The following is a 23,643-nucleotide window of genomic DNA, read 5'->3' on the forward strand; positions in this document are numbered from 1 at the left end:
ACTGTTCCCTTAACCCCCGACCAGGTAGCCAACATACCTCCATATAGACCTTGGAGATATGAATGGTGAAACTCTTTTATTTTATATAGACAGTAAAATAATGCCAAGACACCACGGACAAACGATAAGGAAAGATCACCTTCAACATAAGCAACTAGTTATTAAAGTCATTAATACAAAACCAAATAAAAAGTGCAAAAGATTAAAAATAAAAAGTATTATACTAAACACTTGTCTTCACCAAGTGATGTAAGAGACTTAGGCAAACATGGCCTTGATTGTCAAGAACTCTTACGATCAATCTTGGATCCCGAGACGACTCACACACTCTATGATGGACAATGGATGATGGTGGTGGATGATGGTGTTATGGTGGTGGTGGGTGGTGGATGAAGTGTGGGAGAGGTGGTGTGCCAAGGGATGAGTTGCAATGAAACCAAGCACTCCTATTTATAGGCTGAACAGAAGGCTGGGCACGGCCCCGTGCCTGTCTGACAATCTCTCTCTTCATTAATTGTAATTCGCAATTACAATTAATGCGCCTGCAGTACTTTCGCCACGCCCCCGTGTTCACTGGGCACGGCCCCGTGGTGGGCAATAGAAGCTTCTACTGGTTTGTCTTTTCTGCTGCTTCTTGGGCACGGCCCCGTGCTGGCTGAGCACGGGGCGTGTTCAATCTTCTGCCTTCTCTATTTTGCGTGGGAGGATGCTGTCGAGGGGTCGGGCAATCCACTTATGTTCCTTTTCTTGTATTTATGTTAGATTTAGCTGTCTTTTTGCTTCTTTTGTTAATTTGAGCTCATTTAATCCTGAAAATACAAAAGGAAGACAAAAACACTCTTTTTCCAACATTAGTACTTAAAAAGGGTTAGTTTTATGCCTCATTTCATGTAATTTATATGTTGCATTTTACACACATCATGGACGCCTCCAACTTTCATCCGCCAAACTCACCATGGTGTCTATATCTTGAAGCGGACCAAAGTCGTACATATCGTATAGATCGCCTGGTAGCACACTCATACTCGCCCCGTAGTCCAACAATGCTTAAGGAATTTTTAATTTTCCCACTTGAATAGGCACGAGTAGTGCTCCATGCTCTTTGTCCGTTTCAACCTCGTCATCCCTTCCTATACCTGCACTCACTTGACAAGAAGATGTTAAAAATGTTTCATTGAATTCACTATTAGGAACGGTACTTACCACATTGATATTAACACTTTTAATGTTTTTGGGATTTGTCATCGTGTCACTTTGTAGTTGGCCTTTTGCTTTCTTCAATATTGCCACATCACTCGCAAGTTGACTCATTTGGGTAGTCAGCGACTGAATTGCTTTATCACGGATTTCGTCTTTTTGAATGCGAGCATCATCAAGCTGATTCCTTCGTTGCATCTCAATTTGCATTGCCTTCAACATCTCCATTACTTCGTTTCCACCCGAAAAGCTTTGACCTGTTTGATATTGCCTTTGAAATCCTTGGTTTCCTTGGAAGTTCGGGTTCGCTTGATTTGACGAATTCCCGTATCTAAAGTTCGGGTGATTTCGTAAACCGGGGTGGTAAGTATTGGAATTCATGTCTTAATTTCTACCACCCCCGCCTTGCCCTTGCAATGCATTCACCTCCTCATATTGCCCTTCCACTCCTTGGTAATTTTCAGCCGCATGCCCTATCTCATTACAAAGCACATAAACATTATAAATTTGATTAGAAGTTTGAACATTACCATCGTCTACCGCGTGCACTTGAGTTCGGGTAATGGCCGGTCGTGCTCTCCTTGATGCTTGAGCTTTTCTTTTTGATGTGACCGCCATTTGTTCCAAGAATTCCCAATCATCATGCTCATAATTCGTGCTAAAAGTGCCACTCGTGATAGACAGTAAGTCACGAGCATCTTCGGCACATAACCCCTCATGAAAAGCATTCATCAACTCCCATAGCTCTATCCCATGATGAGGGCAATTCTTTATCTTCATGTTAAACCATTCAAATGCCTCATGGAACATCTCACCTTGTAGTTGTTGGAAACTTCTCAACCATTTTCTAGCATCATTTGTCTTTTGGGCGGTATAAAATTCATCCAAAAAGATTTGTTGCATTTCCGCCCATGTATAGTTAGATGCCGAAGGTAGGGTGTAAAACCATTTTTTCGCCTTATCTTCCAAAGAGAATTGAAATAATACCAATTTGACATCATCAGCCGAAAATCCTTGACTCCCAAGAGTGTTGCAAATCGAATCATAAGCCTCCAAATGAAAATAAGGCTCTTCCGTTGCTAGACCTTTATACTTTGGCAAACTTTGTAACGAATTGGTTCGAACTTTGAACGTCCTCCCTTGGTCATTGTGAGGAATAACTACCGGTGAAGGATTATGAGTAATCACCGGTCTAAAATGTGCTTCAATACCTCTAGCATGTTCTCGAAGATGTCTTCTTGGCACACCCAAACGAACTCTTGGACGTATAGGACCCATTGGTCTTTTAACTTGCATGCGTGGAGGCCCAAATTGTTGTGGAGGTGGTTGAAATTGATGTTGGATTGGTGGTTGTTGAATTGGCCTTTGTAATTGATGTTGTGCATTTTATGGACGAACTTGTTGCAAGGGCATAGGATGTTGCAATTGTGACCCTTGTGACCGAACATGTTGTACCCCAACCGGTAACCTACCTATGTCTTGAATTCGTTGCAATGGTTGACTTTGTTGACCCACTCCTCCTTGAGATCCCAAATTACCTCCATCACCCTCGTAGTAAAATCCATCTTCATCATATCCCCTATACTCTTCTTCATACCCCTCATCGTATCCATCTCCTCCTATACCCGAAGATTGCCCAAATGGAAAAGATGAATATTGATAACCCGGTTGGTTCGGTGGTCGATATGTAGAGGTAGCATGAACAATGGTTGAATTTGGTGGTATTGAATAGGTTGAAGACGATTGACCTGAAGCTGGAAAGAAATGGGAAAATGGTGGAATTGTAGTAGACAGGCTAAAGGTAAGTGTAGGTTCAACTTGGGTAGTAAAAGGTAGTGTAGTGTTGGTTGGTGTAACATCATGCGGTGGAGTAGGGTCGGTAGTGGTGTTAGGCATGGTGGCATTTGGTGAAGGTTGTGTTGAGGATGATATGAAGGGTGGTGTAAGGTCACTCGTAGTGGGTGGTGGTGGTGGCGGTGGATCCATGTATCTAAGTGGTGTAATTGGTGTAGTAGGTGTTGTTGGTGAACCGCTGATTCTGTTTTCCCTTAACAAAATTATGTTTCCTCTCAAAGTTCGTTCAATCTCTGGATCAAATGCCAATGGTGATAGCTTGTGAGAGCTTCTGGTACGCATGCACCTGTAAATACCTGAACACTAACACACCCAGCGTAAACCAGAAAAAATAACAAACCTAAGAAGATAAAAAATAACACACGTTGCGCACTACTCCCCGGCAACGGCGCCAAAATTTGACGTGATGTCGTGGTCACAATCAAATTTAATCCAAATACTACTAAATAGCTAGCGGTAAGTGGGTATCGAACACAGGGAGTTTGTGGAATATGTGTTATTTAAAAGTGTATCTAAATTAACTAAGTTAAACTAAATTGCAAGAATAGTAAATTCACTGATTTGGATTGTTTGTTTTTTAAAAACTAAGATTACTAATCTAATTGCAAAATGAGAATTTGGTTTTGTAAACAATTTAGAGACAAATGACCATCCTAAGTTTCCGGTTTGCTTTGACATTCATGCTAATATTCAACTAGAAAGAACCACATAGACATGGTTCATGTGTTACTACTTGTCGTGATGAAAGGGAACTAAGTACTCGGATTCCTAGAACGCGAGGTTGTTACCCGATAACCAATTAATCAATACCCAATCCTAATCCCGCCCATGATATCTCGATTGCCAATGACACCAAGAACTTATGGTTTAGACTAAGAATAACATACAAATTAACAATTTACGAACAAGCAAACAACACACCATAATAAACAAACCATCATAGCAATTCTATTATTCTAGAAATATGAATCAAAACACAAATGTCTTAGACAAACCTTCAACCTAGGATGATCACCATAAGTTTAGCCACTCATGACTTGGAAAATCATCATCACATACATATCAATGTTCATAGGAATTAAAAACACTAACAAGATGTTTAGAAATTGTTTCAAGCTATCAAGAACACCCAAAAATCGCCCCTAGACTGCTTGTAACCGAATGGGAATGATTGGACTTGAAAGGGCATCATAAATCCGCATTAAAAGGTGGAAGTTACACATTTACGTAGGTCAGCGCCGTAAGCTACGGTGGCCACCGTAGCTTACGGTGGCTTGGAATGGCTTACGGTGGCTTTATACTGTCATACGGTGACAAAAAGTGCCAGTCGGCGCCGTAAGCTACGGCCCTTGCCGTAGCCTACGGTAGGCTTCAACATGAAAACTTGTTTTCAGCATAGCTTTTTCGTTTCAACTCGGTTTTCTTCACCGTTTTCGCCTACGTTCTCGTAATTTCATCCTCTATCATGTTATCCTCTTAATTCTTCAATTCCAAAATTTTATTTTTTCATTGATGCTCCAAATTACTTCCCTTTTAAGCTCCATTTGCACCTGCACGTCCAAACAACTAGTAGTTACCAAGTTCAAACAATTAAACGTGTAAAGCATGGGATTTTAATCTTTTTAAGGCACTTAAGGGTTGTCCGTCAGTCAACTAAAAGATTTTCAGAATCTACAATAGTACAACAAGTACTTTGGCCACGGGCTGTGCCGTTGACACACGGGGCCGTGTTAGTACAACATCTAACAAGCAGTTAATGAGGAAGAGAGAGAGAGATGGGCACGGGGACGTGCCAACCGGGCACGGGCCGTGCTGAAGCTTCTGAAGACAGCTATAAATAGAAGTGCTTGGTTCCACTTCAACTCATCCCTTAGCAAACCAATTCTCTCTTACTTGCCACCACCCCACCACCACTACAACACCATCATCCATTTTTCTACCTTTAGAGTGTGTGTGTAGTCTCGGGATCTAAGATTGATCGTAAGAATCTTTGTCAAACAAAGGCCATGTTTGGCTAAATTTTTACGTCACTTGGTGAAGACCTATCTTTTATGTATTTCTTTTATGATTTCCAAACTTTGGCTCCTTTTTAATTGGGTATGTATTAATGACTTTAATAATTAGTTTTTTATATTGAAGCCGAATTTATTCAACCATTCTTCATATGTCGTTTATTCACATATTCATCTCTTTACGATCTGCATGTTAATTAACCCGAAAGGGAGATTAGAAGGGTGGTTTGGGTAATTCTATGTCTCGTTCAGTGTATAGATCCTGCGAGAACCTGGTGCAAGTTTTGTACTACTTCATGGATTGGCCGGGAATGACTGGCCATATTGAGAGTGAGAAACCGCTTGCACCCCTTATTCATAAACTACTATTAAAACTTTAAACCAACCCCGCGAGGACTGTATCCTTGCTGACTCAGACCAACGGGTTGAGGGTGATCGCCGCCTCGTAAGGGGAGTCCACCACATTTTGCATTAATAACTTCCTTATTTTTTTTCAATATTCCGACCTAGTGGGATTGTATCCTTGCTGACTCAAACCACTAGGTTGAGGGTAACGTCGCCTCTAAAAGAGGGCCCAATACTATAACTAAGATAATCTCTTAAAATGCCCAAAGTGCGGAAATCATCAAAAGGGTACATGAAAGATAAGTTGGATCCAAGTGATTCTTTCTTGTCTATCATTTTTATTTTATTTTATTTTTATTTTCTATTTTTATCTTTTTATTAGCTTAAAAAATATTTTCTCAAAAGTTGGTTCGATTAGACGTTGACGATAAGCCGGTACTAAAAGCTCTTGTGTCCTTGGCTGACCTCGGTATCTTGCCATCACTATACTACGTCCACGATAGGTGCACTTGCCTTAACGTGTGTAGAATGATAGTAAATATCGTGTTTTATAAATTTAAAACTTGAAAATCGGCGAGTTAAAATAGAGCTAAAAATATAATTAATAATACAACTCACCCACGCACGTCATATAGCCACCCTTATCAGTTTCCAAGAGAATCTCTGATATGATGTGGGAATTTGTCCTTTTATATATGCCGCGTATAGGCCTATACGCAGCGTATATAAATGGTGGTTTATTTTTAAGAAACATTGTTATACATTATTTATTGTTTTAGCAAACTTTTATAATAAGTAATTTTTAAAATAGATAAATAAAAAACATTGTTAAGTTTTCTATCGTATAGTTTAATATAGGCCTCATGTAGGCCTATGGATGTAGTATCGTATAGTATAGTGTAGTACAAATTTCGTATAGGCCTATACGTGTAATATAATATTGTATCCTATCGTATCGTATAGTTGTAACACTCTCATTTAAAATACACAATATTTTTACCGACAAAAAAGAAAGTTCATAATCATTTGAAAACAAACATTAATATTAATCCTAGTTTAGCACATAAGTGTTTAAACCACCAAAACACTAAAAGGATACATAAGTATTCCTTCTATTACAAAATTATCACTAATGATCATCTAAGACAAAAATTTTCGGAACTACTTCTTGAATGTGTTCGGTTCATAAGCCTAGAGTTGATCGCCATCCGCTTGGTTGACTTACTTGAAAGCTGGAAAATTTAACAAATAATAATGTTAGAATCCTTCAAATTTCACATAATTAAGAGTACGCTTAAAACGGATTCAAACTATGAAAATATACAAAGTTTAACAATTTTGGCTGGGCTCCACCGTAACTTACGGTGGTCACCGTAAGTTACGGTGGTCGCTGGGCACCTGTGGTTCTGCCGTAAATCAGTACAGAATCACCGTAACAATTCACCTTCTACCGTAAGTTACGGTGGCTACCGTAACTTACGGTAGCTTCTGCATATTTTCCTGTTTTGCTGTTTTGACCCGTTTATTCCAATTTCGCACTTTTAAGTCATCAAAGCGCAGTACGGGGCATTTCTTTGCAACAAGTATGACCCGTTCTGGATCCCTTGCTTCAACACCCACGCTCCCATTACCGGTTTGCGTGTTAATATTATTCTTCTCATTACCCGACCCTCGGGTTTATGGTCTACGGATATGGTACTCCCGTTTCCCGGTTTGTACCCACCATTGTTAACCCGTTTGGTTTGCCATTATGAAGTCTCTCATTTAAGCAACCAAACCATCACAACTCTATATTGTTCATAACTAGTAAACAATCAAAAATGAAAACCAAATCATCAATTTTGTAGTAACGTTAACCACGTACCTCAAAGCTTTCCCTTTAAACGTGCGTCCACATAGGCTTGACTTCCCGACGCCTCGCTCGTGTTGCCTAAAACATACAAGCCAATTACCATTAGAACCATTCGGCTCATGACTAAAGCTTGTTACTTTACCAACACCACAATTTGTGTCGATCAATGTCTTTTAGGCATTTTATCGAGCATCTTATGTGCATGATTTCTCACAATTCACAATTAAGTTTAATATTTATCATTTAGCCATGATAAACATTAATTTAGGCAATTTCACATAATTTTCACATCAATAAATTCTGAACCTATTTCATTGAACTTGAATTACACTAGGATAACATCATAATCCTGGTTTCCCATACTATTCTACAAAATCCTCATATCACCTCTAATGGTGATTATGAACTTTACAAGAATTAGGCCAAATTTCCACAAGTAATCGACTAGGGTTCATCCCTATACACTATTTCAATCAAAACAACTATCATGCATGCTCAGATTTTAATCTCATGAATTTATCTAAAATTTAAGGTAGAACCAAATCATGAAATTTTGCATACCTTACGATCCCTTAGTCAAGGTGATCACAAATCTATATTCAGATTTCAATTCGGACTTGATTCGAACCTTCAATTGATGAATTTTGTGAATGTTAGGGTTTGAGGGGAAATCCCCTTGTTGCCTGCGTTCTGGTCGATCAAACATACACTTAGATGTGTGTTTGGTGTGTTATTTTACTAGTTAATTAAGTTGAGTTTCAAAATTGACAAGTTTGGTCCCTTAACTATACACCAACTATAAAAAGGGAAATTAAATCATACTTGTCATATTTTGTTAAGATACCAACTTACTAGATTATCTTTTCCTAGTCTTTTATCTTAACTTATTACTGATATTTAATTTAAAATATAACCTTAAAAATTTTGGGGTGTTACAATAGTATAGTAAAAACATTATTAAGTATTCTATCGTATAGAATAATATAGGTCTCGTATAGGCCTATGGATGTAGTATCGTATCATATAGTGTAGTATAAATCTCGAATAGGCCTATACGTGTAATATAAAGTTGTATCCTATCGTATTGTATTGTATTGTATCGTATAGTGTAGTATAAGTCATGTATAGACATATATGTGTAGTGTCGTCTCGTATAGGTCTATAGGTATAGTATCGTATCATCTGGTGTAGTATAAGTCTTGTATAGGTCCCGTATATGCTTATAGGTCTCGTATAGGCCTATGGATGTAGTATAAGTTCCACGTGGGCCTATAGGTGTAGTATAAGTCACGTATATGACTATATGTATAGTTTAGGTCCCATATAGGCCTATACTATACTATTCTATGCTATCCTATCCTATCCTATCCTATCCTATCCTATCCTATCCTATCCTATCCTATCCTATCCTATCCTATCCTATCCTATCCTATCCTATCCTATCCTACACTACACTACACTACACTACACTACACTACACTACACTACACTACACTATACGATACTATACGATACTACAATATACGATACTATACTATTCGATACTACATTATACGATACTATACTATACGATACTACACTATACGATACGATGCAACACGATACGATACGATACTATAGGATACCATACAACACCCGTATAGGCATATACAAGACCTATTGGGGACCTATACGATACTTATACTACATTATTTGATACGATAAGATATGATATGATACTATACTACACCTATAGGCCTATACGAGACTTATACAAGACTATACGATACGATGCGATGCGATACTACATCCATAGGCCTATACGAGACTTATACTATACGATACGATACTTAAAAATGTTTTTTAAGTACTTATTATAGAACTTTTCTAAAACGATAAATAATGGCTATGATATTACATGTATAAAAAAAGTTTGTAAGAAATACTCATTTTTTATTTATTTAAAATAGAAAACTTAATTTTTTTAAATAAAACTTTGCTAAAACGATTAATATTGTATAAATGTTTCTAAAAAAACTACCATTAATATACGTTGCGTATAGACCTATACGCGGCGTATATAAAAGGTTAAAAAGACAATTTTACCCCTGGTTTGGGTTGCGTATAGCCCCCAATCTAGGGGTAAAATAATCTTTATTTACCAAACTTGGCCCATATATACGCCACATACAGGGCTATACACGACGTACAGTAAAAAAGATCATTTACCCCTGGATTAGTGGCTATACACAACCCAAACAAGGGGTAAAATTATTTTTTTGACCATTTGTATACACTGCGTATAGGCCTATACGCAACATATATAAATGGTAGTTTTTTTAACCCCAAACCTGTGTTAAAATTCTCTTTTTGACCCTTTAAATATGTCGCGTATAGGCCTATACGAAGCATATATAAAGTGTGTATTTTTTAGGAAGCAATTTTTTTCATTATCTATCGTTTTAGCAAATTTCTATAGTTACTTTAAAAAACATTTTTAAGTATCGTATCGTATAGTATAAGTCTCGTATAAAACTCATATAGGCCTATGGATGTAGTATCGTATCGTATCGTATCATATAGTGTATAGTATAAGTCTCGTATAGGTCTTTTATATGCCTATAGGCTTATACGGGACCTATACTACACCTAGAGGCCTATATCGTATCCTATAGTATCGTATCCTACAGTATAGTATAAGTCTCGTATAGGTCTCTTATAGGTTTGTATATGCCTACGATACTACATCTATAGTCCTATATGAGACTTATACAGGATCTACACTATACATTACTACACCTATACGGGAACCATACTACACTATACGATATGATATCACACTTATAGGCTTATACGAGGTCAATACGTCACCTATACGATATTTATCGTATAAAAATGATTAATGATGTATAAAAAAGTTTGTAAGAAATACTCACTTTTTTATTTATTTAAAATAGAAAACTTATTTTTTTTAATAAAACTTTGCTAAAACGATTAATATTATATAAATGTTTCTAAAAAAACTACTATTTATATACGTTGCGTATAGCTAGGCCTATACACGCGACGTATATAAAGGGTCAAAAAGACAATTTTACCCCTGATTTGGGCTGTGTATAGCCCCCAATACAGGGGTAACATGGTCTTTTACCAAACTTGCCCCAGATATACGCCACATATAGGGCTATATGCGGCGTATAGTAAAAAAGACCATTTTACCCCTGGATTGGGGGGCTATAAGCAACCCAAACAAGGGGTAAAAATGTCTTTTTTAACCCTTTATATACGTTGCGTATAGGCCTATACGCAGCATATATAAATGGTAGTTTTTTTATAAAACTATTAATAATGTATAGATGTTTCTAAAAAACACTTATATACGCCGCATATAGGCATATACGCGACGTATAGGAGCAGCCAGACCAGAACTGAAATCAGTTAAACACTGATTTTTATGCAAACCTATATACAACGTATATAAACCCTAAAGTATGCAAATAGATACCTTAAACATATATAAAGATATTGAGGCAACTTGTTCCTGAGCGGACCAAAAAGGTGAGAAAATGGGTAGTCTTATCATTTTAGTCTGTTTCGTTTGGTTGGTTGTATGGTGTCGGGAAAATAAGATATATTTTCTCCCATTTATTTTCATGTGAAAAGAAAAGAAATATATATTTGTTAATTAGGTTTTCGCTGGAAAGAGAAAGGACGTGTAAGTAATTGACCAGGAAAAAATGAAGTAAAAAATAATTAATAAAAAAGTAAGTAAAATGAGCACATAACTCGGTGTCGGTATTTGGAGCAGAAGAGCTTACCGAGATGGATCCAATGGAGTAAAATAGTGCTACGTGTGCAAGTTCAACCTCTACACTAGACATTGTTGGGCATGTATTATTACAAGGAAACATGAAGGGATTATTTTATATATATATACAAGACTAACACTTTTATGCATGGGATGGGATATATAATGGGATTATCAATATCAAACCCTTTTATTTTAAAAACATAAAGAAATCAAAGTTGATATATGCACAAAAGTATAGGGCCGGTGAGGTGTGTTGTCAAATTGCAATCAGTTTGTGGATATATATTTGTTCCAATCAGCTGCTAAACCTTTAACTAAGGTTTAGCAGCAGCCGGTATAGCCACCCTGTATTTTTTTGGTGATTCTTGTGCTGCTCATCTATATTATCTTCTTTCTTTTAGTTCCAAGATCCCTCTCTCATTGGCTTCTAGGGTCTTCTTCCACTCATCTCAAGACAACCCCCTAGCTAGAGAACCACTTTGCCCACCTCTCTTTCTGTTATCAACATGAAGGTAAGATGAAGTGTTAATTCCTTTTTTGTTGTTGCATTCTTTTATATATATATATATATACTTTGTAATAGATGGGATGGTGTTTTACAAGCTATATTTTTGGCTGTAGTTCTTCGGTTGGATGCAAAGCAAGTTCAATGAGCACAAGAACTCGGGAACTGCCACGTCAGCTAGTCGTATGTAACCTTTAGTATCATATATACCTAGCTAGTTTTTTTATTTGATGCAAAAGGTGTTTGTTGTTATTGAGATCCATAACCTTTATGTAAAATACTTCTTCATGAAGGTTAGATGATCCAATTCCCTATCATCAAAGCTAGCTAGCTTGTAGCGTCTTTGATTTGCATGAGTATTTTCTCTAATGTATCTTATTAAAAATAGAATATGGAGGCCTTTAATTTGCCCCATCAGTGACCGATCTAGGAATTTTTTTCTAAGGGGGTTCCTGTTGGTAGATTCTCACTATTTTTTTCCAAATCATGCAAGGTTTCCACTAATTTTTTCTAAACCGATGAGGTTCCTGGGATACATGATAAGATGGTTGAGATGACATAATATAGTGGAATTGAATTGCATTTGATCATTCTTCTTCACTTGGAGGGTACAAAAGTCAAAGAAATGATGTACTCATTTGGATTTTGGAGATCATAACGTGGGCGCTTGTCGATCAAAGACAAGTTTCTTAAACTACGAATTAAATGTTGGAATATTTGTTTACTGCGTGCATGCAAAGTGTTCTTGGTCTTCCTTAAATCCCTATATTTTTATTGATTTTCACAAGTGTCTGTACTTAAGCATCCAAAAACTTTTAGATTAAAGGACCTTGTTTGTTGTTTGCTAAATCATATTATTTAAACAAACAATAACCTAGCTAGCTATCCATCATGCAGATCACATGAAGCAAGAAGAATCTAACGATTTTCCTCGCGGGTTCCTGGCAATAGGAACTTTTGGAAACAATGATTTACCAACAGAAAATGAAGATGATCATACTACAGCAGCATCATCATCTCCAGATCTATCTGAATTCACACCTGAAGAAATTGGAAAACTACAAAAAGAGTTGACAAAACTACTATCCAAGAAACCTAACAAACTAGCTGGAGAAACAACTACTGATCTCCCGTTGGATAGATTTCTTAACTGCCCATCAAGCTTAGAAGTTGATCGTAGACTTTCAACCACAGTCATCACCAATCCAGATGATAAAGAAGAAATTGATCGCACAATTAGAGTGATTCTTGGCAGATGCAAAGATATTTGCATGGAAAACAGTAAGAAAGCAATCCGGAAAAAGTCCATTTCTTTTCTCTTGAAGAAGATGTTTGTGTGCAGCAGCGGCCTCCCACCAATGCCTGCCTTGCATGATCGTCTTCCAGAATCAAGAATGGAGAGGGTAAGTAAGCTTAACTTCATTATTTATTTCCTTCAAGAATATATATATTATTCCAACTTCAACCTTTCTTTTTTTCGAACCAACAACAAAAGCCCGATCACACCGGTAAACCCAATGACCCACGCTTGTGAACGCAGACGGGGCTAGTGACTTGACCCGCCACCGATCTAAAGGAAACCCACAGCCCGAATGTCCATTGCGATATACGAGACTCGAACCCCTGACCTCCAGGGATGGATCATCTGCCAGCTTCTATCCTATTTTAGATTTTTGACAAAAATACTTTAGTATTAGATTAAAAAACCAACTATTTTAGGGCATATGTAAACTACTATTTTTGGTAATACTACCAAAGTTAAATAGAAAAACTGATAGTTGGTACCTACATTAATAAAACAAATATAACGTTGCTAATTACCTTAAATACAAAATTTGAAAGGTTAGTCTATTTTATCAAGGAAGAAAAGTAGGTTACCAAAAACAGAAATTGTATAAAATGTAACAAATTAACAATCATGAACCTAATAACAAGAATAAATAATAAATTCAGGAGTAAATATAACGATTGAGATAATAAATAAGTCAATGTGTCTTATTTGAATGGGTATAGTTGATTTTAGGCATCCTTCTCAATATATCTTTTAAATAAGGTAGATAATTTTCAAAATTTAAACACTTTTAACCAGTTTCTATTTTAGCCAACAAATTATTAAACAGAAAAGCTAAGGTCTGACTTTAATATTCGAGATGTAATTGTGTAATTTTTGGGGTTCCAGTGTCTAGCTGGCCCGGGTTTCTATTATTCTAATAGAAGTTTCGTTGTTCAAAAAAAAAAAAAAATAGAAAAGCTAAGGTGAGAAATTTTCATTTCCTTTTTCCTATTTCGCAAAACTGTAAAAGCTTAAACAATCATTTTGGGGACATACACCAGTTAAAGGCCAAAACAGAAAAAGATGAAAGTTCAAATCAGAATATTTTGAAAGTTTATTCCCTTTTTCCTGTGTAAAAAATGTTGTTAGCCAATATTTAGTTATGTTTATATAGTTAATTCTGACTAATGTATTAAGTGCAGTTATTAAGGGCAATGCTAAAGAATAAGACGAACCCTCAGAATTCTTCTCGAGCATCATCTGCAAAGAAACTAATCGGTAACCGCCAATCAGCCAAGAAGGGGAAAGGTAAAGCAACAGAAAAAGATGATGAAGATGCATATGATGGATCTAAATGGGTCAAAACAGATTCTGAATGTAAGCTCATTACTAACTGATAAATTACTAGCCTGTTACTCACCAAAAGCCAAAAGGATATACAATTCATAACTGCAGTTTCTTATTCAAAGTTCATTTTTCAGATATTGTCTTAGAGATATGAGCATGAATGTCTGGAGATTGATCGAAACGAATCACATATTCACATATATGATATTATTAAACTATTTGAATACTGGCCTGCAACAACACTGAGCCGGACTTGCTTAAGATCGAGGAGGAGAGAGTGACGATTGGACCATTGCCTTGGTGCAAATGAATCAATAATTATGTTTAAATTCAGGACATATAGCTTCAAGCCTTGTTTTCTTTTATTGTCCACTTTTTGTGGTTGGATGCATGTTTATGGATTCAAAATACTTTATTGTACGTATTATATTCTGCATGTCTTTCTGGATTATAAAGAATATTAGACATTGAAAATAATATATCTTATACAAGTGGTATATATATGTGTGTAAAATCTATAGACTGTTCCATTTGTGGAAACAAATTAGCTTAGTTCATGATAAATTAAGGTAACATTAACCGTGTTATATGCAACTTACAACTGTTACCCTTGATTGTTTGATACAAAGTTTAGAGTCAATTATGTAATTGTTAAAAGTCTATGTATGTGCCATTTATGCATTAGTCAAGTGTCAAAGGGTTGGACAGTAATATTTGTAAATTAGAAACCGCCACTACTTTGTCGTTTATATATGTTGATTAGGATTGTCAACGAATGCGGCGTTTCATGAAATATTGCGTCGATCATGTGGTGTGTTTAAATACGGCCGATTAAACTCAATAGAAGGGTGATCTAATATTAATAGTTTTAGGGTTCATATATTTCTCCTTGTTCTTATTTTTTTTTGTTCATAATTGATGGTTGAATTCATGATCGCCTGGGTATCAAAGTCAAGGCTCAAACAAGATCAAGATCATTGTTTAGAATCATCATTTAAGATAGTTCCAGTCGTAAAAGAAGAAAAGCGTTGGGTTGTTCATTGTTGGGAAACATAAACAAAATCGAAGTTCATGTTGTCTGATTATCAAATTCAAAATAAGGTACCAAAAAACCGAAGTCATATGTGTTCTTACTTTATCACGATCGGAAAACAAAAGTCCTTGGAGTGATTTTGTTTGTCTGGTTGTCACTGATTCAAGAGAGATTGTGGACTATTGCTGTTATTTGCCGACTAGGAATAAAAGACAAACCCGACATGTGTTTCATAGTTGAAGACAAAGGGTGTGGTTCAATAACTCAAGAAAAGGATCATGGTTGGGTTATCTTAATTGCACTTGGATTAAAGAAATGGAGGTTATAAATGTTGTTACAATTTTTCATCACTAACAATTGAAGGAAATTCAAATTAGTTTCAAGCCTTGTTATCGAAGATGTAATCGTAGGTTTCCCCCAAGATGCTGATATAATCGAAGATCACATATCGAAGGGCTAGGAGGGAATTGCGGTTAATCTCATGATGTATTGCAAAATACATCTTTTATTCGTGTAAAGTTTGTATAGTTTTCGTTATATTTAGTTTTGATTTTCGTTAGAATATGTATACTATTGATCAAATCGTATTTCGCAGGTCTTGATGCTCAAATATGCGAGAAACCGAGTAAAACAAGTTAAAATATTGAAGTGTCAAGTCTTGAAGCATGTTGGGAAGGTCGAGGAGTTGAAATAGAGTTTAAAAGCTGAAAAATCACTTTCTGGCACCCCATCACCCACTGAGCAAGTTTCTGGCACCTGGCGAGAGTCTGAAGTTAGTACATGAGCTGAAAAACAAGGTGGCACCCCACCACCCAGTCCCTGATTTTCTGGCGCCCAGCCAGAACGTTCTGGTTGGTAATTATTACGAAAATTATAAGGGTTTGTTATAAAAAGATATATATAAACATCCTAAACTTGGAAAAGAACCCTAATTCGACTTTGGGGAGTTCTTGGGCAATCGTTGAGCATTCTTGGAGATTTTTCGGAGATCTTGAAGCCTAGGAATCATTGGTACGAGTTCGGGGAAGAAGACTTGAAGATCTAATTGGGTTTTCTAGTTCTTTGTTCTTGATTTTTCTTCCGAAACTTGTTACAATGAATTCTTTGTTGAACTTCTTTGAATTGTTTTCGTTTATGAACATGCTCGGCTAGATTTATTAACCGCCTAGACTTGATGAATGGATTGATATGACGTTTTTACCGGTTTATTAATTGCATGATTGTTATGGATTAATTGTGTTTTGTAAGAAGTTTGATTTAATGATTTGATGTATATGCATGCTTTGATTCGGTTTATTGTTATTGTTTGCTTCGTATGATTCTTAGTGACGGTCTATATCACACCATAGAGTCATATTAGGGTTTAGGATTTCGGTGAGTGTCTATATCACGTAAGAAAACCTTAACTCTTTAGGGAGAATTGGCCAATAACCCCTAGAAGTAACTGGTAATAATTTGCTAAGTCTTAGTGTTCTACTAGTCCTAATACCTGGAAAGTGAGGGGCTATTGGTAGGTCTTACCCGGCGAATTGCTTTAGATAGTCCTTGGAAAAGGTCATGTCTTGGTTTACCTGTCGGTCTTATTAGTCTATCAAATCAAATTAATTACTTCAAACTACCCTAGATCTAGGATTGGAAAAGAATAGGTCAACATTAGGGTACTTACACAATAATTTGACAACTGGAAAGGCGTCTAATAACCGGTAGGATTAACGGCCTAGGTAGCTCCACAGGTTTCTCCTTGAGAAGGGTCGAGGGGCCTCGATGGTTCTTAATAGGTTTAGTACTTTAAGATCCCGGTTCCATAACTCGTGCACTTAACTTAATCGGTAATCTCTTAAAAACAATCCAGGATTCTTGTCTAGGTGGTCTCATTCTCATATAAGAAAAGTCCTCAGTCTTTATTCGTCTTTAGTCTAGTTCTAGTTTAATTTAGTAGTTTAATATAGATTTCCTAGATTTTCCGTAACCCCCCCCCCCAAAACACATAGACAAGTTATACGTGTCTGTCAGAGTCTATTAGAGTCTAATTTGCGTGATACATAGAGTCCTGTGGTTCGATATCCGGACTTCCTAGAGTATACTACATTGATCGGTACATTTGCTGATTGTGTGGTTTTAGGTCGAGTCTAGAATTAAAGCTTTTTAGTGTCTAGCTTAGAGAGTCTAATTTAGTTAATTTTTATAGTCTGTTTAGCACACATCATCTCACAAGGTTAAAATTGATTCATGGCTCAACGAAGAAAGCTTTCATTTTCGACACAGATAACACTAGCCCCGCCTCAATCTTAGAGAGTCAACCCACAATTATAATTGAGAGTTCCGAACTAGAAATCAACTGATAAAGGGATCGTGGAAGTCGGATCACAATCATACTCAAATCGTCCTAAAAACGCAATCGGGGATTTATACAAGGGTAAAGGTTTCAAAAATCACACTCATGCAGGCCAAAAAGGAATAAAAACTGATCACTAGCCTGAAGATGATTAATGGATCAAAAAAAAAAAGATGCAATCTAAATCGGAATCACAAAAAAAAATAATCAAACTTGGATTAACAATTATGATTTATGAGGCTAATTCAGTCAATCACCTTAAATTTAAGAAATATATATTTAAAATTCATGTATATAAAAAAGTAACATAATTACCTCAAACATCTGAATTTTTTTGTTGTTTATATAAAATGTTGTCCTCCAGGTACTTCCATGCGTTCCCCCACACATAGTCTGGCATGGAAAGTGTATCAGAAAATAGCATTGTTGTAAATAAAGAACGAAGATAACTTTGCAGGTCCATCACAACTTGCTCCTTTAATAATTGCCTCAATGTATTCCATGTCATCATCTAAAAAGTTATATCGCATAGCATAAGTCTCTAAAAGTGGGAAATAATTGTCCATTTGTTGTTCGAATTTCTTCAAATGATCTCCGTCCTTTTATTTTGTTTAGTAGAATTCTCAATACTAATAATAACAATAAGCTTAACCTAAAGCAGGAAAAACCGAATGAATTCTCCCAATCACAAACCTATTCCTAATCCGAGGTTGCCAACTTGAATGGGAGCTCAACATATGTAAGTTTGCGTGCCTGATAGCTTGATTGTTTCATCTTCATCCATGCTAAAAAGATTGAAGAAACAACATATGGTTTGCTTAAGACATTATTTATATCATTTTCGACACCATATACAACATTTTGTTGAACAGGTAGATGGAATGGTAGCCTCATAACCGCAAGAAATTTCAAGTGAACTCATTACCAAATATTCTCTAGCATGCTTCACAAAAGCATAAATGTATCTACAATCGTAATATTCCTTAATTTTGTCTTTTTGATTATGTTGGTTAGTTTTATTATTATCTTGTGACATAAGGACTGAAGCTCTATCTAGACCTTTGTTGATATTGAACAGATAGTTGGTTGAACTAGCTTGATTACACCACTCTACATTAATGTGTGCTTGATATCTTTTCGGTACCATTTATCATACGAAAGAACACTTCGGTTATCTAATGTAACACATTGTGTTGACCAAGTAGATGGAATGGTAGCCTCATAAATGGAGGAAATTTGAAGTGAACTTCATTAGCAAATATTCTCTAGCATGCTTCACAAGCATAAATGTTTTTAAATACAATCATAATATTCCTTGATTTCGCCTTTTTGATTAATTATGTTGGTTGGTTTCATTGTTATCCTATGACACAATGACTAAAGTTGTATCTGGTCCTTTGTTAATATATTTGAACAAATACTTGGTTGCACAACTTGATTACACCACTCTACGTTAATGTGTGCTTGATATCTTTTCAGTACCCTTTTATTATATGGAACAACACTTCAGTTATCTAATGTAACACCAGACTTTATAACAGTGTCACCAAAATCTCTTCTTCTATACACCGGAAAGCCATCAAAATCAACTGTAATGTGAGGTGTGAGTTTTTTGGGAAAGTTTTTGGAGCACCTATTATCAACCATGTAAGGACACTTCAAGTTGGCATTACCACAAGAGCCATGAATCATAAATTCGGTCACATGCGAATAAAGTTCTGGATCTTCATTTTTGTTGGGAATTTCGGCTGAAATAAAGGGATCAATATGTTCAACAGTTGGAAGTTGGTGATCTACTTTCATGAATAAACATATGTGTGTGTGAGGCAGTCCACGTTTTTGGAATTCGACGGTATAAACATCCACAATAAAAAAGAATTTTACAAAGCATATAAAAAAATAAAAAAGATGTAAGGATAAAGATAAGATACGTATAATATTAAATGAAAAAAAATAAACACACCTGCATTAATGTTGTCAAAAAATGATTTGTCCTTAAATCTTTTATTATTGCATCAAGTTTAAGTTTAAACAATCGACACAATATATCAAGCTTGTCTTCAAACCTAATGGTTTTATCGTTAAGATATTTTCTTATTTCCAGCCATTTGGGATTACATGTTATAGTTATTAAGAAGTCCGAATACCCATACTACTTACATAAACACATGGCATCTAGGTAGTTTTAGATGAGAAACATTTTTTTATTTGAACAGGATGAACAAGATAAATAATTTTAAGTTTTTTAAAAATATAAGAAAATGGATAAAATGCAAAGTTTATTCATCTCTCTTGAAATTAAAAAAAAAAAAAAACTGAATAAAGCTTATTTATAGAATCAATGTGTAAGTTATATTAGATACACATGTATAAGCAAAACCTTCAAAAGTTAAAATATAGAGTAAATATCGGTTTTCATCCCTGTGGTATGTTCATTTTAACTAGTCCTGTCCGAAAATCTAATTTTTAACAAATCCTTCCCTATGGTTTTAATTCTTTAACCCTTTCCAATCCAAATCACTAACCATGTTTGATTTTACATTAACTCATTCTCACACTACAGGGCAATTCTGTCCATTTGCATTTCTTCCCCATTGTTTACTTAATTAAATAAAACACTGGTTGTATTAATAGAACCTTAACCGTCACTTTCATCCCCAAAGCAAACGTTAACCTACGACCGATCAATTTCATCCCCAAACTCTACATACGATCGACATCCCCAAACATACGATTGTCATGGTTCTTGTTGAGTGGAAGCTCGTGAGGAAGGTGAAGAGATCAACCCATTTGAAGCTTATGGTATGTTTAAACCTTAAATTTTGGTATATAATTACGTTATATGTTAACCCACTGACCTTTGATACGTTTGTAAATCGCAACTAATGAACCTACTCTGTTTACCCAACAAATATTCCACGCATGAGAGTTTGTGAAATTCCCAGGGAGGAAGTATGTGAATGGTAAAGTCACCTTCTTTGACTATGTAGATTCTGATGAGTTCTCTATGCATGAGTTAAACATAATCTTCCAAAAACCATTAGGTTACCCATCAGATGAGGTAATGCACTATCATTTTAAAATTCCTGATCAAGACTTAGATGTTGGTCTTAGATGTCTTGGTAATGATAAAAATGTTCTAGACATGATACAATATGTGAGCAAGTTTAAAGTGATACAAATATACACTGAACACTGATACAAATATACACTAAACACTTTGTCTAAAAAGGTTCTATAATTTTGTAAACAAGAAGAGCAAAATGTGATATACTCTTGAACAATCTGTGTGAAGTCTTTAATAGGCAACTTGTAGAAGGTAGGGACAAGCCTATCATTACCTACTTAGAGTACATAAGAGTGTACATGATGAAAAGGATTATGGTGGTGAACAAAATGATTTCCAAAGCTAAAGGTCCCCTGACACCAGCTGCAACTGATGCATTCAATGAAATAAAACATGATGCTGCATGTTACACTGTCACCTTGGTTGGCATGAAGAAATATCAAGTAGGGGACTCAGGGCATAACCAGGTTGAAGCTGATATGAACAAGAAAACATGTTCTTGTAGGAAATGGGAGCTCACGGGCATGCCTTGTAAGCACGTAATAGTAGTAGTAGTAGCAGTAGCAGTAGCAGTAGCAGCAGCAGCAGCAGTAGCAGCAGTAGTAGTAGTATGGAACATGGCTCAAAATGGTGAAAACGTAGGCAATCCTGAAAAATGGGTATCTGAGGTATATTGGCTGATACCTGGAGAAAAGTTTATAACCAATTACAAAATAATGAATTCGAAAGTCAAAACAACCACTTTTCATTCAGTAAAGTGATGCTACATTAGTACAACCAAATTGACCTTTACACTACAAATCTAAAAGTAGGTCAGTTTGCTAAACAAAATACTGCCATTAACCAAATTAATTCATTTGGTTATAAAGTACATAAAAAAGAACAACCAACTCAAAAACAAAACTAATTGAATCCTTTTAATTTTTCTTGCCATTGTCCAGTTCTTTGCTTCATTTTCATTGATATTCCTTAACAATCCTGGTATGATTTAAGAGGCTCTTGCACAAATTGAAGGATCGGCCCAGGTAACAAACTCACAATTTCCTCCCTGTTCAACAAGAATTTTATTGAAATGATAAAAAATAAAGCCATAAAAACTAACTTAAATATGCAAATATACAATTACAACACAAGAATGGAACGAACAACCTGGATTGGATCTAGTCCACGATGTGAGAAGTACCGTTCCAGATCCACATTTGCATATGACATTTGCGTTGGCCATTGGAAGTGCATCGATGAGATAGAGAGAGAGATAAAGTCTAGCGTTTTATAAAAAAGCTTAGTTTCATTTTGGATATAAATTGGGGAAGAAATGCAAATTGACAAAATTCCCCTTTAGTGTGAGAGTGAGTTAATGAAAACTCAAATATGGTTAGTGATTTGGATGGACAGGGTTAAAGAATTAAAACCATAGGAAAGGATTTGTTAAAAATTAGATTTTATGACGGGACTAGTTAAAATGAACAAACCTCAGAGACGAAAAGCGATATTTACTCTAAAAATATATCCACCAATTAGTTTAATAATTTTTTATATGTACATAACATACACATTAGTATAACGTTAGAAAAGATAAGTCATTAATAAAAAAACTATTCAACTTTTTTAAGGAATAATTTAGTATTTTGAAATAGGGTTATTGGATTTTATCACCCTTAACTATTGGTCATTGACCGCTGTCACCCCCAACTATCACTTTGACGCCCGCCACCCCCAACTTAACACTTCGTTTGTTCTGTCACCAAATCACTAACTTTTGATCCTGTTACTATATTTTTGGGGGTGTCCTAAGATCCCTAAAACCTTCCTAAGATCCCTATGATATCCCAAAAAGTGTAGTAACATGATCAAAAGTTAGTGATCAGTTAACGACGTGGTGACAGAACACGCTAAGTGTTAAGTTGGAGGTGGTGGACATCAAAGTGATAGTTGAGAGTGACAGCTGCCAATAACCAATAGTTGTGGGTGATAAAATCTAATAACCCTTATAAACCCATAAAATTAGAATGATCCAATATTTTACGATAAAATTTGGTCATTACAGGATTTGAAAGTCTAATCAATTATTGTTTTGTTTTTTTTAAATGATAAATCACACTCTTTAACTTCTAACTATGCCAAATTATACCTTTTTTCTACCTTTTTTCTCTTTATAAATATTGAACATGAACCTTTACTATCTAAAAAAAAAAGAAAAAAAAACTTTATCCAACACCTGAATACTGCTAAAATTAGAGGTGGAGGCAATGTACAATGAGGGGTACTGCACCTCAACTTTGTTTTCGTGGTATAAAAATACCCTTCAACTCAATCGTAAAAAACAAACTCTGTCTGGTACCAATTTTGGTTAGATGTCACATGCTAATTTGATATGACCTGTAGGTGGAGCCTCCCGCACTATAACTTCCGGTTGCGACCCGCACTATAACTTCCGGACTCGGAAGTTTTAGTCCGTTTGGCGGTTGCGACCTCATTTGGAACCGGCTTCCATTTTGGTTCTTTCTTTAAAACGTTCCATGCTAGGAGGTGCGGGAAAGGCGCCGGATTTTTTGAATCCCATTTAGTTAAGAATATCCTCGTCGTTACTCCCACTAGGAGGACAAGCGTAAATTGCATTATAATACCCGCAAAATTCATTGACGGTCTTGTTCATTTTCCGTCACTTGCCCGATACGGAATCGATATCACGCATCGGGCCTTGCCCCATAAGCTCGTTAAATCTATCCGTTGTCGCCTTCCAAAAACTAGAACCTGTTTGATTGTTCCCTAAAATTAAAAAAAAAATGCATTAGTAAAACTAAAAAATAAATCTTTTTAAATTTAAATTAAAAAAAAATAAACTTTGGTTCATACCGACAATCGGGCAAGTTGAGGACTTAACATACGCAATTGCTAGCGCCTCCTCCTCTACTTTTGTCCATTGTCTCGGCTTTGCTCTCGAACCGCTTTTTTTTGCGGTGTCAGGTTCGGTTTCAACCACCTTCCCCTTCCCCGTGTTTTTTTTGCGCTTGAGTTCTTTAGCTGGCGATT

General features: G+C 35.9%; 1 protein-coding gene and 1 non-coding gene across 2 annotated transcripts; both read left to right on the plus strand.

The window, feature by feature from the left end:
- The first annotated feature begins 1,945 nt into the window (after nucleotides 1-1,945).
- LOC118482505 lies at nucleotides 1,946-2,051 on the plus strand. Its single transcript, XR_004868539.1, has one exon. It is a non-coding gene; the product is annotated as a small nucleolar RNA R71 (small nucleolar RNA).
- Nucleotides 2,052-11,208: 9,157 nt separating this feature from the next.
- LOC110880288 lies at nucleotides 11,209-14,618 on the plus strand. Its single transcript, XM_022128866.2, has 5 exons — nucleotides 11,209-11,562; nucleotides 11,672-11,738; nucleotides 12,453-12,958; nucleotides 14,031-14,205; nucleotides 14,310-14,618. The coding sequence occupies exons 1-5, from the start codon at nucleotides 11,557-11,559 to the stop codon at nucleotides 14,327-14,329; spliced, it is 774 nt and encodes a 257-aa protein (XP_021984558.1). The 5' UTR covers nucleotides 11,209-11,556; the 3' UTR covers nucleotides 14,330-14,618.
- Nucleotides 14,619-23,643: the final 9,025 nt, after the last annotated feature.

The sequence above is a fragment of the Helianthus annuus genome, chromosome 9 (assembly GCF_002127325.2).
Source record: "Helianthus annuus cultivar XRQ/B chromosome 9, HanXRQr2.0-SUNRISE, whole genome shotgun sequence".
In the NCBI taxonomy this organism is placed as follows: domain Eukaryota; kingdom Viridiplantae; phylum Streptophyta; class Magnoliopsida; order Asterales; family Asteraceae; genus Helianthus; species Helianthus annuus.